Source organism: Papio anubis, chromosome 1, assembly GCF_008728515.1.
Source record: "Papio anubis isolate 15944 chromosome 1, Panubis1.0, whole genome shotgun sequence".
Lineage (NCBI taxonomy): Eukaryota > Metazoa > Chordata > Mammalia > Primates > Cercopithecidae > Papio > Papio anubis.
The window spans coordinates 190045463-190061898 of record NC_044976.1 but is presented as its reverse complement, the minus strand read 5'-3'; the positions used below and the strand labels follow the sequence as shown (position 1 = coordinate 190061898).

Here is a 16436-nt window from a genome sequence, read left to right as displayed (position 1 = left end):
CACCACTGGTAAAGAGGAGGTATAGTGTAGGAATGTAAATGGTATTATTTTATCCAGCAAAGACAAGGACTTGTTTCCTTCTTTTTCCCAGCACGGCCTTGCTACGATGTCATAATGTTTGATGTTGACAGTAAGGACCCAACACTGGGAATGAGTTGTCCACCCCCAGCATTTGTGGAGCAATCTTTTCTACAGAACGTTAAAAGCATCTTGACTCCTGAAGGTATGGAGAACAAAAGGTTGGAGAGGGAGGAGGGAAGGGACCATTAAAAGAAAAATTTATCTTTTTAATGAGAAATGCACAGAAGTGCGAGCTCGATCAGCTTTTCCAAATTGAATACGCCCATTTACTAGCACCAGACACAGAAAATTTCCAGCTTGCCAGAAGTCTATCTCTTTTTTTTTTTTTTTTTTTGAGACGGAGTCTCGCTCTGTCGCCCAGGCTGGAGTGCAGTGGCGCGATCTCGGCTCACTGCAAGCTCCGCCTCCCGGGCTTACGCCATTCTCCTGCCTCAGCCTCCCGAGTAGCTGGGACCACAGGCGCCCGCCACCTCGCCCGGCTAGTTTTTTGTATTTTTTAGTAGAGACGGGGTTTCACCGTGTTTGCCAGGATGGTCTCGATCTCCTGACCTCGTGATCCACCCGTCTCGGCCTCCCAAAGTGCTGGGATTACAGGCTTGAGCCACCGCGCCCGGCCTCAGAAGTCTATCTCTTATCCCCTTTCAGTAACTTGTCCTCGCAAGAGTAATCACTATCTTAACATCTGTCCGCCCAGCTTAATTGTGCCTGTTCTTGTTCTTTATATAAATGGAATCATATGGAATGTTGGAATGTTCTTTTTTTTTTTTGAGACAGGGTTTTGCTTTGTTTCCCAGGCTGGAGTGCAGTGGCATGATCATGGCTCACTGTAGCCTCAAACTCCTGGTCTCAAGGAATCCTCCCACCTCAGTCATCTGAGTAGCTGGGACTACAGGTGGATGCCACCAGGCCTGGCTAATTTTTTTATTTTTATTTTTTGTAGAGACAGGATCTCACTATGTTGCCGAGGCTGGTCTCAAACTCCTAGCCTCAAGCGATCCTCCTACCTTGGCCTCCCAAAGTGCTGGGATTACAGGCATGAGCCACTGCACTTGGCTGAATGTACTCTTTCAGTGCCCATTTTCTTTCACTCAACATGATGTTTGTGAGACTCATTCACAGTGTTGTGTTTACATGGCTTATTTTTATTGCTGTGTTGTATCATGTGACTTAACGCAATTCATTTATCCATTCTGCTGTTGGTATTTGGTTTGTTTCCTGTGTGGGTCTATTATAAGTAGTGCTGCCATTAGCATGTTAGTATATGCCTTTTGATGAATTATGTTTTCAGATCTCTTGGGTATATACACAGGGTTGTAATTGCTGGATCATAGGTTATGGTTATGTTTGGCTTTTGTAGATGCTACCACACAGTTTTACAAAGTGATTGTAGCAGTTCACACTCCCACTAGCATGGTGATGCTAGCTACTACATGATGCTTCCTACACGTGCTGTACCAGGCAGTGTGTTATGTAATCTTCATAGCAGTCCATTGTTTGAATGAGGAAACTGAGGTTGAAGATTTGCCAAGGTGACGCAAGGTAACAGTTGGGGCTCCAACCCAGTGCCTTGTCACCTCAAAACTGGAGCCTTTAATCCCTATGTTAACAGCCCTCTAGGTGTTTTTGATTTGGTGTAAGGCACTGTGGTAACTGACTTGATTTGGAATCTTAATTGTCAGAAGTCAAGGTAACCTTGGCCCTCTCACTGGTTAATAAATACTCTATGGTATGTATGTCAAGAATGTAATATCCCTGTAGAGTTGGTAAATTTTACTTTTGTAGGGAATCACTTTCTATGAATTGATTGAGACGAAGTCTCATTCTGTCACCCAGGCTGGATTTTGGCTCACTGCAACCTCTGCCTCCCAGGTTCAAGAGATTCTCCTGCCTCAGCCCCCCTAGCAGCTCCTGCCTCAGCCTCCCTAGCAGCTGGGATTACAGGGGTCCACCACCATGCCCAGCTAATTTTTATATTTTTAGTAGAGCCGAGGTTTCACCATTTTGGCCAGGCTGGTCTCAAACTCATGACTTTCAGTGATATGCCTGCCTCAGCCTCCCAAAGTGACATGATCATAGACATGAGCCACCGTGCCCGGCTGGGAATCACTTCTTTCTCAAAGCAATTCTTTGGGAAACTGAGGCGTGGAGAATGGTAAGATAATGTGTGAGTAGCACAGAAGAGCAAGAAATAAAGCTGAAGTTTGTGGCTCACATGCTCCCCATGCTTTTTTCTCCATCTGCCTTTCTATGCTGTGTATTCTCTGCAAACTCACCACCATCATAAGTGCATTTTAGTCCATCAGTCTCCTTGGGACAGGAATTGGTATTTTCCTCAAAGCCGATCCTTATCTTTGATATGTCTCCTGATGTGAGGTCATTCTGACTTTTCTTCCTACCCTATAGGTGTTTTTATTCTCAACCTCGTGTGCCGAGACTTGGGGCTAAAGGACTCAGTGCTGGCTGGGCTCAAGGCAGTGTTCCCCCTCCTATATGTCCGGCGAATTGAGGGTGAAGTGAATGAGATCCTGTTCTGTCAGCTGCACCCTGAGCAAAAACTTGCCACACCAGAGCTCCTAGAAACAGCCCAGGCTTTGGAGCAGACCCTGAGGAAGCCTGGGAGGGGTTGGGATGACACGTATGTCTTGTCAGATATGCTCAAGACGGTGAAGATTGTATGATTGCTTAGGCAAAGCAGCCCTCCTGCCTAGACTGACCTTGGACTCCCAGCCTGCCAGAGATTGAAGAAATACAACGCACAGTACTTTTTAAGCTTCATATTTTTCTCGGTTTCACACTCAGCTACATGTGACCTCCAGCTTGGTGAGGTTGCCTGAAGATTAGGGAAAATAAAAATGTCCTTCCCATCTTGTCCTCTTTAGTACCACTTGGGTTGGTTCGTCTTTGCTTCCTACACCATGTCCTTGTGTAGAATTCCCTGCTGAAGCCCCTAGCACACACTGCATGCCTTAACAAGTATGTGCAAGCCCCTCAGGATTCAAGACAGCCAGATTTTATTGCATCTCTACTTATACTGGTTTGCTTTTGATTTATTCCTCTATTAGTTCTGTAGGAGTGATCTCAAGTGAGATAGCAGAGCAAGATGCCAAAAGACTATAAACAGAGTAAGGTTTCTATAGATGTGAGACAGATCTGAGAGAGCATTTACTCTGTCTCCCTGTGGATGAAACTGCTGCTGAAATGGTTCCAATTTTTAGGAATCTGCTAACCCACTTCATTATTTGACAGCTTTCCTTGATGACCCAAACCTTGTAGCCTAAGCCATTTGTCTTTTGCTCAGTGGAGGGAGTGTATGGACCCGGCCCCATGGGTTTGCATGTCAAAGACCTGGCAAACTAAAGTGTCTGGTGTTTGTTTACTCACATTCGTTGAGTGACAGCTACGTGCCAGACTCTGCGTAAAGAGTGGTGGCAGAAGTGAAAATGTTTAAGAATGACCAAAAACATTACTAATGAAAGTTAATGTGTTCCAGGCATTCTTCTACGTGGTTTACATGCACTGTCTCATTTAATCTGAGATAAAGGATAGTTAAGCCCAAACTGTATCTAAACCCAAATCTCACTTGGCTGGAAACATCAATCTTAACCATTTATTGAGAACCATTAAACCAATGATTCCAAGACTGGCTTGAATTTTGTCTTTCCTAATTATACCAAGGTTGATTTAATGAGCAGTGCCGTGGAAAATAGGCATTGTCACCATTCACCACCTGGCTTATCTTTCCACAGACCCTTTAAAAATGGACCCCAACCTTTCAGGTGAAGCATACAGATGCTCTTCATCCTACGATGGGGTTATACCCTTATAAATCTATCATAAATAGAAAATGCATTTAATACCCTGATAAGCCGTTGTGAACTTGAAAAGTTGTAAGTCAGAGACTGTCTGTATTTCAGTGAGGTTGTCATCCTTAGAAAATAGTGTCAGTCCATTAAGGAGAGGAGAGAGTGCAGAGAAGTGTTTTTAGATCTTATCCATTAGAAATACTTGGTGCTCTTTCTTTAGGCCGGAGTCTTCCCCTGGAACCCCGTAATGGGAAGATTATCCCTCATGTCAGGTCTTTGTACCCCAGAGGACCTTACTTGGCAAGTCTTTTCTTTTTTCTTCTTTTTTTTTGAGACAGGGTGTCTCTGTCACCCAGGCTGGAGTGCATTGGCGCCATCACGGCTCACTACAGCCTTGACCTTTTGGGCTCAGATGATCCTCCCAACTCTCAGCCTCCCAGGTAGCTGGGGCTACAGCATGTACCACCACACCTGGCTCATTTTTTCGTAGAGACACAGTTTCGCCATGTTGCCCAGGCTGGTCTCTTGACTCCTGGGCTGAAGCCATCCACCTGACTTGGCCTCCCAAAGTGTGGAGATTACAGGCGTGAGCCACTGTGCCTGGCCACTCTTTTTTTTTTTTTTTTTTTTTTTTTTAAATCTCTGAGCTCGTGCAGTGTCAGGATGGGTTATAGAGGCCCAGGGTCTGAGTCAGAGGAGCTTGTCTGCCTGTCCTTGGTCATATCACCCTCATGTTGTGCAGAGTTTGGAGCAGCACATTTGGGTGGCACGGCCAAGCTCGGCATCATCAGAATGATAAGGTCTCAGTTACATCTTAGGGGGAATGGTCCACAGAGTTAGGCACGGATTTACATGTCGCTTCCCACATTTGGAGGTGGGAAGAGGCACTCACGGGTGATGATTATCAAGACTTAAGTATAAAAGAAGAAGGAAATTGGTTATGTGCTGAAGGCTTGAGAAAGACCAAGGGACAGGAGTCAGTTTTTGGCTTAATTTCCTACAAAGGAAATTTGTACCAATGGAGACCAGTGTGTTCACTAGAACACTTGGTGGCTGCAGCCTGCTTACTCAAACCCTGGTCTGACTGCCCTCTGGAGCTTGTTGGACTGTGAGGAAAGGTGTGTGTGTACAGACAGCCATTGGCCTGAATCCCATCTTTTCCACTGGAGAGCTTTTCGCTTTTGCACTAATGACAGGCAAATGGTTCCTTATGGGAATTTTGCCTAACTTTAGGGGTGAGAGCTCTAGAGGGGGAGGGTTGGAAGCTTCAATGCCTACCAGACCAAGCAAGTAACAAATATGTGGAGCGAGTGAACCAGGTATAAAACAAAAAGGCTAGGATGAGACCTGTGGCAAACCAGAGAATAAATGTCTCCTCTAAAGGCAGCGGCTGTCCCAGCTGAGTTGTCTTGCAGGAGCACTGTCTTAGCATAGCTAGGTCTTTTAAGAGAAGCCAGAAATCTTGTGTGTGTGTGTGTGTGTGTGTGTGTGTGTGTGTGTGTGTGTTGACATTAAAATGTTGGCCAATCAGTATACATCTTCAAGCTATAATCTATTTTGCATAGAGACAGATTATAGGGGAGACAGCCTACAAAATGCCTGAGAATCTGGCATGCACCCAGGTTCTGAGTACAAAACAAGGAGCAAGCCGATAGCAATGAGTTACAAAAGTCTGGAAAAGTCTTATCTATGACCTCAATTTTCTTTAATGGCTACAGCTGAGTGGGGATGGTCCCATCATCCTTGGGAGAGTGTACAATTTAGCTTCCCAGGACTATCAGAGAACTGAATGAGAATAAATCACATGACAGTTTGCGCCTCTGCCCTCCCCCCTTCCTAAACAAGTTCTGTGACAATGTAAAATTGGTAAGGCTGCCTATTGCCCTTCTCTGCCTTTTTGCCCTTGTTCCCTACCAATTTTTCAGTGTGTGCCTCCAGTCTTCTGTCATGGCTGCCTGCTAACTGGGCCTCTTCTCTAAGTCTGTCTTCTTATGGGTTGGGTAGACCAGTAGTTACTCTTTTTTTTTTTTGAGACAGGGTCTCACTCTGTTGCCCAGACTGGAGTGAAGTGGCACGATTTTGGCTCACTGCCACCTCTGCCTCCCAGTCTCAAGCAGCCCTCTCGTCTCAGCCTCCTGAGTAGCTGGGACTACAGGCGCACACCACCATGCCCAGCTCATTTTTGTATTTTTGGTGGAGACAGGGTTTCACCATGTTGTCCAGGCTGGTCTTGAACTCCTGGGCTCAAGCAATCTGCCTGCCTTGGCCTCCCAAAGTGCTAGGATTACAGATGTGAGCCACAGTGCCTGGCACAACCAGCAGTTATTCTCAGCTGCACATTGGAGTCATTGGATATGGTAAGCAAAATAATGTTCTCCCAAAGATGTCCATGTCCTAATCTTTGCAACCTATGAATGTTACATTACACTACATGACAAAGGGAAATTAATGTAGCAGATGGATTTGGTGTTGTTAATGAGTTGTCTTCAAAATAGGGAGATTATTTTGAGTAATCAAATTCAGACACTTGGTGGACTCCACATAATCTCAAGAGTCTGAAAATGTGGAAGAGGGAGGCAGAAGAGTCAGTGTCAGAGTGAAGCAATGTGAGGAAGACTCACCACTCACTGCTAGCTTTGAAGACCATAGGCCACTAGCTAAGGAACGTGGGCAGCCTCTAGAAGCTGGAGAAGGTAAGAAAACTAGAGCTTCCCTACAGCTTCCGGCAGGGAGTGCAACTCCACCAGTACCTTGAGTGTAGCTCAGTGAGACCCATTTTGGACTTCTGATACGGAACTATAAGATAATGAATTTGTGTTGTTTTAAGCTCCTACATTTGCAGTAACTTTACAGCACCCCTAGAAATGGAATTTACCTGGGAAGCTTTAAAAAATGCCTAGGCCTGGCCCCACCCCCACAGACTGATTTAATTGGCCTGGAGTGCAGCCTGTGCATCAGAATTTTAAAAAAGCTTTCCAGGTGATGGATGCTGTTTTGCAGCCAAAATTGAGGACCCCTGGGGTAGAGGTTCTGTGGATGGATATGTTACAAGGTAAGGGGGAAGGAATTGCTAGTCTCATTAATGACTGCTGGGTTAGCTCTGAAATGCAAACATCAGCAGTCACTTGGTGATTGGAACATACTCCCCTCCCACCTTCACACTAGCCCACACCTTTTAGCTCTTTGCCCTTTGAGTGGATGGCAGTAGTGTGAGGAGTCAACTTGTTGCATTGGGCGATTTCCTCCATGGGGCACAGCACCCTCACTCCCTGCTATAATTGGGCCCTGAGTGTACCTCCCAAGGACTGCTTAATAAAGCTCAAAGTCTAGCAAACCATAAGTCATGCAGTTTCCCTCTTGTGGCTTGTCTTGCATTTGGTTCCTGCAGATTTTTAACAGCTAAATGGTCGATCATAAAAAGAATCATTAAGTTGGATTTTTCTTTTTTTTTTTTACCCAATTGGCATTTTTTTTGGAGAGGTTGTTCTGTGCCAGACACTCTGCTTGTGCTAATAAAAAGAAAGACAGCTTCTGCTCACCAACTAGCTGGGGAGAACAAATTACACAGCACGTGGATGAGTTCAGCAACCACCTGTGCATAAAGTGTAAGGGCATCATACAAGATGGTCAGATGTTTGGTAAGAGTCTTCTTAGATCCTCTCGCTGGGCAGACAAAAAAATCCAGCCTCAATAAAAACTGCCCCCTTAAAGTGACGGAAGGCTGGACTCATGGTTTTGTTTTTCCATCCCAGGTCTCACTTGGTTCCTGTGCTTCCCACTAGATGGCACTAGAAATCACATTTAAGTGCTTGGGTGCTGTAAAAAATTCTTCTTGGGAACATGGCACTTCCAGGGCTCTTTCACCTAAGCCATATTTCCTGTGTCTTTCTCTGGTCAATAAAGACAGACTTCTACTTGACCTATTGTTCTCTTGCTTCACCTGGTAGCCTATGCCCTCTGCTCTTCCACTGTCACCTGTTTTCCTTGCCACGCACATGGAGACAGCACCATTTTCTCCAACGGTGGAAGCCTGTATAAGGCAGAGATCCTTTTACCCCTACATCCCTGATTTTAGAAGTAATGGCAGGAAATACAGCAATGGAATAATGCTAGTAAGACGTGAAGCTAGCGGCATATAAGAAGAAAAAAATGTAACAACATATATCTGGGCCTGAGCTGGCATGTCTTCAAGTTTTCTGCCAAGATGTAAGTCATTTTTATTATAGTAGTAAATTGGTAGATAAATGCTGATAGAAGTAAAATTTGATTGAAATAATGGATTTTTTTTTTTTTTGGAAACCTACCTGTAGTGGGTTGAATAGTGGCTCTAAAAAGAAATAGCCAAGCGTTAAACCCCAGAACCTATAAATGTGAGCTTATTTGGAAAAAGGGCCTTTGCAGATGTAATTAAGTTAAGAATCTCAAGCTGAGATTATGTTGGATTGGCGTGGACCTTAAATCCAATGATAAGGACTTAGAATGGAAGGGGAAACGAGACAAGGGAGACACGGGAGAAGGACATATGAAGACAGAGGTAGACTGGGGAGACATCCCCGCAAGCCAAAGAATGACAGGGATTGCTAGCAGCTACCAGAAGCTAGGAAAGAGGCAAGGAATGATTCTCCCTCAGAGCCTCCAGAGGGACCCAGCCGCTGACACTTTGCAGACTTCTGGCCTTTACAGTTGTGAGAGAATAAATGTCAATTGGCTTAAGCCATCAAGTTTGTGGTAATTTGTTTCAGCAGCCTTGGGGAATGAATATATAACCTAAAAGGGCTTTGTGCCACCCCACAGAACCATTAATGCTAGTCTCATTAATGACTGCTGGTTTGGCTCTGAAATGCAAACATCAGCAGTCACTTGGTAATTGGAATATATTCCCCTCCCACCTTCACACTAGCCCACACCTTAGCTCCTTGCCCTTTGAGTGAATGGCAGTGGTGTGAGGGGTTTGGCCTCCCCAAGTGCATGGGCTCCGGGCCACATGCTACCCCAGATGTGTTTAGCCTTCACCAGAGATTTTAAATAAAATCGATAGATTAGAAAATCATTTTATACAAAATCTTTAAAATTTCTGGATTCTTTTGAGAATTTAGAAGTTCCTGTGATGACAGGCCCATGTTCATGCTTGGCTGGAACTGGCAAGCATCTGTGCCTTGTGGATGGGTGGTGTTTGCCATAGTCCTCACTGCTTTCTGTGTCTTTCCTGCATTTATGTTACATGCCTGGTCCTGCAGGCATTATAGTTTGTAGCTCCTACAAATGTGGCAGGATAGGTAGGCTGGGAGACACAATCCCTTCTTTAGAATATGGGGAAAGGAGTTCCTGGTTTTGTAGTCAGTAGTTCTGGGTGTTTTTTTGTTATATAGCAGCACAGCTTAGAAGGTGGTTTCAAAATCTGGTTGCACAACAAAACCATCTGGGGTCCATTTCCTATGTACTGATTCTGGACCATATCCCAGACCTACTATGTCAGAATCTTGGGGGGGTGTGTGTGTGGGTTGGGGTTGGGGGGGGTGATGGAGTAGGACGGTGGTAGAGCCAAGGAATCTGCATTTATAAAACTCTTCAAGCAATTCTGATAATAAATAGGCCTAGAAATAGCTGCCATAGGATATTATTTTTCAGCACTGGAAAGGGAGGCGGTTTGGGTTTTCTATTTCACTGGAGATCTTTTAGGCATGTTGTTTTAAAAAAAAGTCAAGATGGCAGAAGTGGAGCAGAAAAAGCAGCGGAGCAGAAAAAGCAGCGAAGCAGAAGAAGCAGACCTTCTGCAAGTTCACCTCCTGCTGGCGTGCACCCCGACCTGCTGCTGGACTTGTCACGCGAGACAGCGAATGAAGCTGCACTGTGGCCTATGGCAGAACCAGCACTCGCTGCTGAAGGGCCTGTGCAAGGTCAAGAAGTGGGCACTGCCTATGCAGAAGCCAGAGGTGGTGAACGCGCACCTGCAGGACATGATCATCCTGCCCGAGATGGGAGACAAGATGGTGGATAGCATGGTGGGCGTCTACAACGGCAAAGCCTTCAACTAAGTGGAGGGCAAGCCCGAGAGGATTGGCCATTACCTCGGTCACCTACAAGCTTGTGAAGCACTGCCCGGCCAGGCATCAGAAGCACCCACTCTTCCCGCTTCACCGCCCTCAAGGAGTCTGCTCAGCCAATAAAGGCACACACATTTCTTAAATTAAAAAAAAAAAAAAATAAATAACAAAATGTCTTTTCTCACGGAAATTTGAATGATTGCAATATTTTGTGGAGCTAAGGGTTTGAATTAGATTCGTTCTATTTATGAAACCAAGAAACTTGGTTTCTAGCTACAAACCAAGAGTGGCAAAACAAGATTGGTTCTTTAATTAAGGCATAAAATAAACACCTAATCAATATAGTGATATCTTTTATTTATCTAGGCAAGATGGTACAATACTCTGCAGGACCCCTTCAGCACATCAACAAGTCCTATAGCCTGTCTTCTCTGTTTATTCTCATAAAAGCTGGAAATAGTTATTTCAGAGTTGTAGATTAAATCTCAGCTGAACCAGTACTATGCCTACAAGATGGTACCGTCCTCTGCAGGGCCTCTTCAGCAGGTCAACAAGTCCTATAGCCCACCCGGGTTCTGTTGAGATTTAATCTATAACGCTGAAAAAAGCTGGAAATAATGATTTCCAGCTTTTATTCTTGAAAATAAGGCTTGGATCTCTACCAGTCTTCTGAGGATGCTAATAGACTACCCAGGAAGGAAGAAGGAAATTGTGAGGGTATTTAAAGAAAGTTGTTAGGGGAAATGAGGTTGCTGTTATTTTGGTCAAGGAAGGTTACAATACTACAAAGCACTGCATACAGATTCAACTCATAAGGACTTTATTAAATGATTCTTTTATTCAATAAACATTTATTGGAGTGCCTACTGTGTATCAGGCACTTTTCTATTGCACTAGGAGTACTGTAATGAATAAAAGTAATACAAGTCCTTGTTCATGAGCCTTATACTTAAGAAAAATGAAAGGATAGCTTCATTAATGTGTGGCAGGTGCTTTTCATAGGAAGTATGACTGTTATGTGGTCTATATTAATTTATTAATTTTTAAGGCTCTTATATTAGCATGTCCTGCAGAGAAACAAGGCTGAGCCCCCATTGAATGCTATTAATTTGCAGAAGCCATTAGGTGCAATTTTCAAGTTAAATTTCAGGGGTACCGCCAACTGAATGTTTGCATACCTAGCACTTTGCTTACCAGAAGAGCTATTTTCTCATGGCCACCACAGCATCTACTTCCCCATAGGAGAATGAATAAGCCCCAGGCCATTTGAAAAATAGACCACAGAAAAATTTCCTATAAAGGGCCCTGTGGATGGGCTAGGCCACTCAACCCATTTTCTAGTTATCACGTGGCAGATCTAGGGCTTACCCCCAACCCAAGGCTGGTGATGTGACTCTTAAACATTTTGCCTCCCATGAAACAGCACAGTTGTGGTAAGGAAGGCTGGCCAATGAGTTACAAGTATAGACTAGGTTGATTCCAGGTCATTCATTGGTGAGAGGGCAGAGCCAGGACTAGCTACATGTCTCTAGGTTTCCAGTTCAGCGCTTGCCACTATGATAATCATCTTGTTTCTTTGAATGCAAAAGTTGAGAACCCTAGCAACATGAAGATGTTAAAATGTCATCTGTTTTGCTATCCAATCAAGATTGATGGACCGAGAATGGTTGTGATGCCCTAGCAGAGTGCTCAGTAGACCCAGCAAGTGAAGTAGTTGTGGAAAGGCATTGGTGTGAAAGCTGTGGGTGTTATCAGGACCCAGAGCTGCAGTGGTCTGGTACCTCAGCCAGAGCAGAGAATTTCCTTTATTGAGACTTGGCTGAGACCTGCACTACACGGAGACCTGGAGGTCACCATGCAGGCACACAGGCACAGGGATAGAAGCTTTACTCTTTTCCTTCACTCCTCTCTTTGATCCTTTGTTAAGCTCTAGCCACACGCCAAACAGTATGCTGGGGCAATGGGGGTACAAACATCAAGAACCTTGCGTTTTCATAAGCCATCAAATTGGGTTAGGTTGCCAAGGTGATGGCTCTGAGGGGTGAGGGTGGAGAGGAGGAAAGCTAGGCTGGCCTCACTCACTTTGCCTGGCTCTTTGGGGGCGTTGCTGATATAGAGAGCTGCCAGCCTTAGTAAAACCGAAAGCAAAGATGACCAAACAGTTCAGCCTTTCAAAAATAGTTCCTATACTTTTCTAGTGAGAAAGACTTCCCCTAGTCAGGAATTATGATCCTATTAGTTCCTAGTTGTAAAACATAGTTGTTAAAAGAAAGAGAACTAACATTTATTAAGGACTTACTATGTTAGAGGTACCGTAGAAACATCAGGAAATTTTAAAAGCAACTTTATTGAAGTGTGATTGACATATAACAAACTGCACATATTTAAATCATACCACTTAATAAGTTTTTACATTTGTATATACCCATGAAATCATCACCACAATCATGATAATGATTAGCCAGGCTTGGTGGCACATGCCTGTAGTCCCAGCTGCTTGGGAAGCTGAGGTAGGAGGATTGTTTGAGCCACTGGAGTTTAGGCTGCAGTGAGCCCTGATCGTGCCACTGCACTCCAGCCTGGGTGACAGAGAGACTCCGCCTCTAAAATATATATATGATTAATATATATGATATGTATATACATGTCCATCACTCCACAAAGTTACCTTATGCTCCTTGTAATTCCTTCATCCCACTTTTCCCACCCCTAGTCTTGTCCTTAGACAACCAGTGGTCTGCTTCCTATCACTACAAATTCGTTTACATTTTCTAGAATTTTACATTAACGAAATCATATAGTATATATTCTTTTTTGCTTGATGACTTCTTCCTTCCTTTCTTCCTTCCTCTTATTTCTTTCTTTTCTTTCCTTCCTTTCTCTTTCTTTCTTTCTCTCTCTCTTTTCTTTCTTTCTTTTTCTTTCTTCCTCTTTCTTTTTCTCTTTCTCTTTTTCTCTCTCTCGCTCTTTCTCTCCCTTCCTTTTTTTCCCTTTCTTTCCCCTTCCTTCCTTCCTTCCTTCCTTCCTTCCTTCCTTCCTTCCTTCCTTCCTTCCTTCCTTCCTTCCTTCCTTCCTCCCTCCCTCCCTCCCTCCCTCCCTCCCTCTCTCCCTCTCTCTCTTTCTCTCTTTCTCTCTCTCTTTCTCTCTTTCCCTCTTTCTTTCTTTCTTTCTTTTTTCATAAAAGCAGAGATTGGTCAGTCTCTCTGGACTTTCAGCTGTGTCTTTACAACTCATGGACTCTATAAGGCTATATGTCAGTTTCCACTCTCTGGGCCATAACCTGGAAACCCTCTCAAGGGAGTAACTTGTCTCAATCATAGGGTTCATCTCATTTGTTTCCCTTCTCTCAGGGATTATTGCTTTTTATTGCCCGATGTCCAATGTCTTGAAAACCATTGTTTCAGGCTGGGCGCAGTGGCTCGTGCCTGTAATCCCAGCAATTTGGGAGGCCGAGGCAGGCAGATCACTTGGGGTCAGGAGTTCGAGACCGGCCTGTTCAACATGGTGAAACACCATCTTTACTAAAAATACAAAAATTAGCCGGGTGTGGTGGCATGTGTCTGTAATCCCAGCTACTTGGGAGGCTGAGGCAGAGAATCATTTGAACCTGGGAGGAAAAGGTTGCAGTGAGCAGTGATGGCACCACTGCACTCCAGCCTGGGCAATAGAAGGAGACTCTGTCTCAGAAAAAAAAAAAAAAAAAAAAAAAGAAACCATTGTTTCATATATTTTGTCTTGTATCAACTGGGAAAGAAAATCTGGACTCTACTACTCCATTTTTCTTGTAGCAGAAATCACAGCATGTATTTTAATCCTATAGTAACCACATTTTACAATGAATATTTTTTATCACTATTTTTTTTACATGCAGTACTATAGCTCAGAGGGGTTTAGTTCTAAAGTAACTGAAGGTAAAAGCAGGGGTTAAATCAAGGTATTTTTCTTTCCAAGGTCTGAGTTCTTTTCACTGTACTAGGTTGATGGGGTCATCTGAAAGGCACTCAGGCTGGGTTTTAGGCCAGTCTCTGACTTCAAAGATCTGTATGATCTTAGTTAAGTCATGTAAATTTTCTATGCCACAGAACCCAAGAGAACTTTCAATTGCTTTGCCCCAGGGCTACTCTTTAGGTCAAGGCTGTCTTTTCTTCCTCTTTTTACAGGCCCCATAATTTCAGCCTGGTTTCCAGTTCTCTTTAAAAAGATAACCCTATTCTATAAAGTTGTTCTCCTTTAAAACTTCTTTCTTCCCCAAGTGCTTAGTGCAGTGTTGGGCATGCAAACAGGTTCTCAATAAATGACAGGTGAACAAATAAATAAATGAGTGCATACATAATTGACTATAGAGTAAGTGGGGTACAGTCTCCTTCCTTGCCTTCTCCCAGTGAACACAGAAGGAGTTCTCGGGCCTCTGCAATCCCTGGATGCCAGTGAAATCCTATTAGCATCAATGGTTCGTTGTCTGGCCCCACTAGCTCAACCAGGATCTCTGGCTTTCTTGAGACTCCCTCCCCTATGCCCTAACATTATTTCTGAGTTTATAAGAATTCACAAAGGAAGAACTACCAAGTACATTGAACTGTTGGGGGGAAAAAGTCACCAATTATAGTTACGTGAATTGAAGGCGGTTATTTCTTTGTTCTTTTCCTCAAGTCAGAAACCTAAGTCTGAAATTCAGATTGTACTTGTTTTGGACTGTAAATGTTAGCAAGAAAGCCATGAAATTAATAAAAGGACACTTTTCTTCCTAAGACACTTCTGGCATAAATAGCTCCTGCTGACCAGGTGATGAGATGATTCAAAGCCTCTGTTTCTGGCATGCCCAGCCATTGTAAAGAAAGCTGAGCACGTTCTTCCTAGGAGGTCCTTTGTAGCCCAGTGGGCTATGGAACAAAGGGGAGGGACCAGATTGAAAAGTTCTGTCCCAATCCCACACACGTGTCTGTGTCTTGTAGCCATGGTCGCATCTCCATCCGTTGCTTGTTTCCACAAAATGGTAAGTCATAGAGGCTGCCCTTTAGGAAATCCAGGACCCTTTAGAATTCAGTTCAATTTACCCTCTATTCATGAAGCATATGCCATGCACTCAGCTTCATGCTCTTATAGAAGTGGTCTTTGGCTTCCTGTTGGGTAGATGTCCCACTCCTTAACTCCTCAGTCTGAGGCCAGAACACTCAGAGCTAATACGTGGGAGCCTAGAAGGGTCAGCTTTGGAGGGAGGTTGATAACCCTGATAGCTTAAGAGTCCCTGTTAGTTTTAGAAGTGCCCAAAAGGTTATCTAGCCTTTCTAACTAACACCCACCTAGGTCTTGAAGATGCTATGGTGGTTATTTAACAGAAATGTGATTAGGTAAATCCAGTGAAATACATAAGTACTTTAATTTGTATTTTTATTTTATTAAAATTCACATGTAAACGTGGGTGTTTAATGTTTTAGTTATATCTGTATGTTTATCATTTAATCTTTATTATAGTTATTTGAAAGAGATGCTAGCATTTTCTCCATTTACCTCAGATAAGACAACTGAAAGTCAAGGGAGGATTTACCAAATATGTTAGAAATGAAAACTTAATTACAAATTTGGCCTGCTGATTCTAGTTCCAGTGCTCTTCTCACTATACCCCTTTCTCTCAACAGGCTCTTTATGGACCAATAACATTTGTTTTAGCTCTTGGATTTACCTGTCAGTAGTAAGCAGCAAGGTAGCAGAAAAAGCACCAACTTTAGCATCAGATAAAGCTTACTTTCAATTCTGGATTTATCACTTAAAAGACCTGTGACTTTGGGCAAACTACTTAACCTCTCTGACCTTCAGTTTCTTTACCTATTAAGTGAGGACCCCTGGGTTGTTGCTTTGGGGCTTCTGAGTGATTATGGGTAAATGTGCCTGGTACACTAAATACACGGGGGGGATCTATGAGTAGCCATATGGTCCTCATTTCTTTCATGATGCATTCTCTCATTTTAGCTGAAGCTTTTCCTCCATAAAAATCTCTCTTTATTATTTCAGATCCCATGAATCTACCTTTTCTCTGAACTACTTCAGCATCTATGATTTCTTTTGTCCAATTTAAAATTAATTATGTATTATTTTATATTCTTAGTCCCTGACTAGATTGGAAGCTTTTGGGGGCCATTAGACTAGGTCTTACATCCCAGTATAATCTATGGTTTTGAATACATTCTAGGTATACAATAAATATTTGATGGAGTGAGATGGCTTGGATTCTTTTGGAGGTCTTTACTTCCAAAGTGACTACTATTCTAGTAGTCATAGTAGACAGCAGAAGCCGGGTTATTCCAGTGCCATTGGCTTGTACCAGCACATCTAGCTCCTATCATAGAGACAGTGAGAGGATAGAAGGCAGCCTTCCCTATGTCCCAGCACACCTGTATCTACATTGACATGAAATTTTGGTAATGTATCTCCTCCCCTAGTTGCTCAACATATAGTGACCCATGTACTAAGTCAAGGTGGCAGAGACCAAACCATGAATTTCAAAGCAGCA

The 16436-nt window shown here is 43.5% G+C and overlaps 1 protein-coding gene and 1 pseudogene across 2 annotated transcripts in view; both read left to right on the top strand.

Moving 5' to 3' along the window:
- Nucleotides 1-16436, top strand: part of EEF1AKNMT (eEF1A lysine and N-terminal methyltransferase) — a 41580-nt gene that overhangs the window by 12842 nt on the left and 12302 nt on the right. Inside the window, exons 7-8 of one of the 2 annotated variants that reach the window (XM_003893563.5) lie at nt 92-223; nt 2485-3721. In XM_003893563.5, the coding sequence (XP_003893612.2) occupies nt 92-223; nt 2485-2759 (407 nt within the window). In that variant the 3' untranslated portion in view covers nt 2760-3721. Of the gene's footprint in view, nt 1-91; nt 224-2484; nt 3722-16436 lie in introns of those variants that run through there. The other variant, XM_021934078.2, reaches the window with a different exon arrangement.
- Nucleotides 9396-12361, top strand: LOC110742525 (annotated as a pseudogene).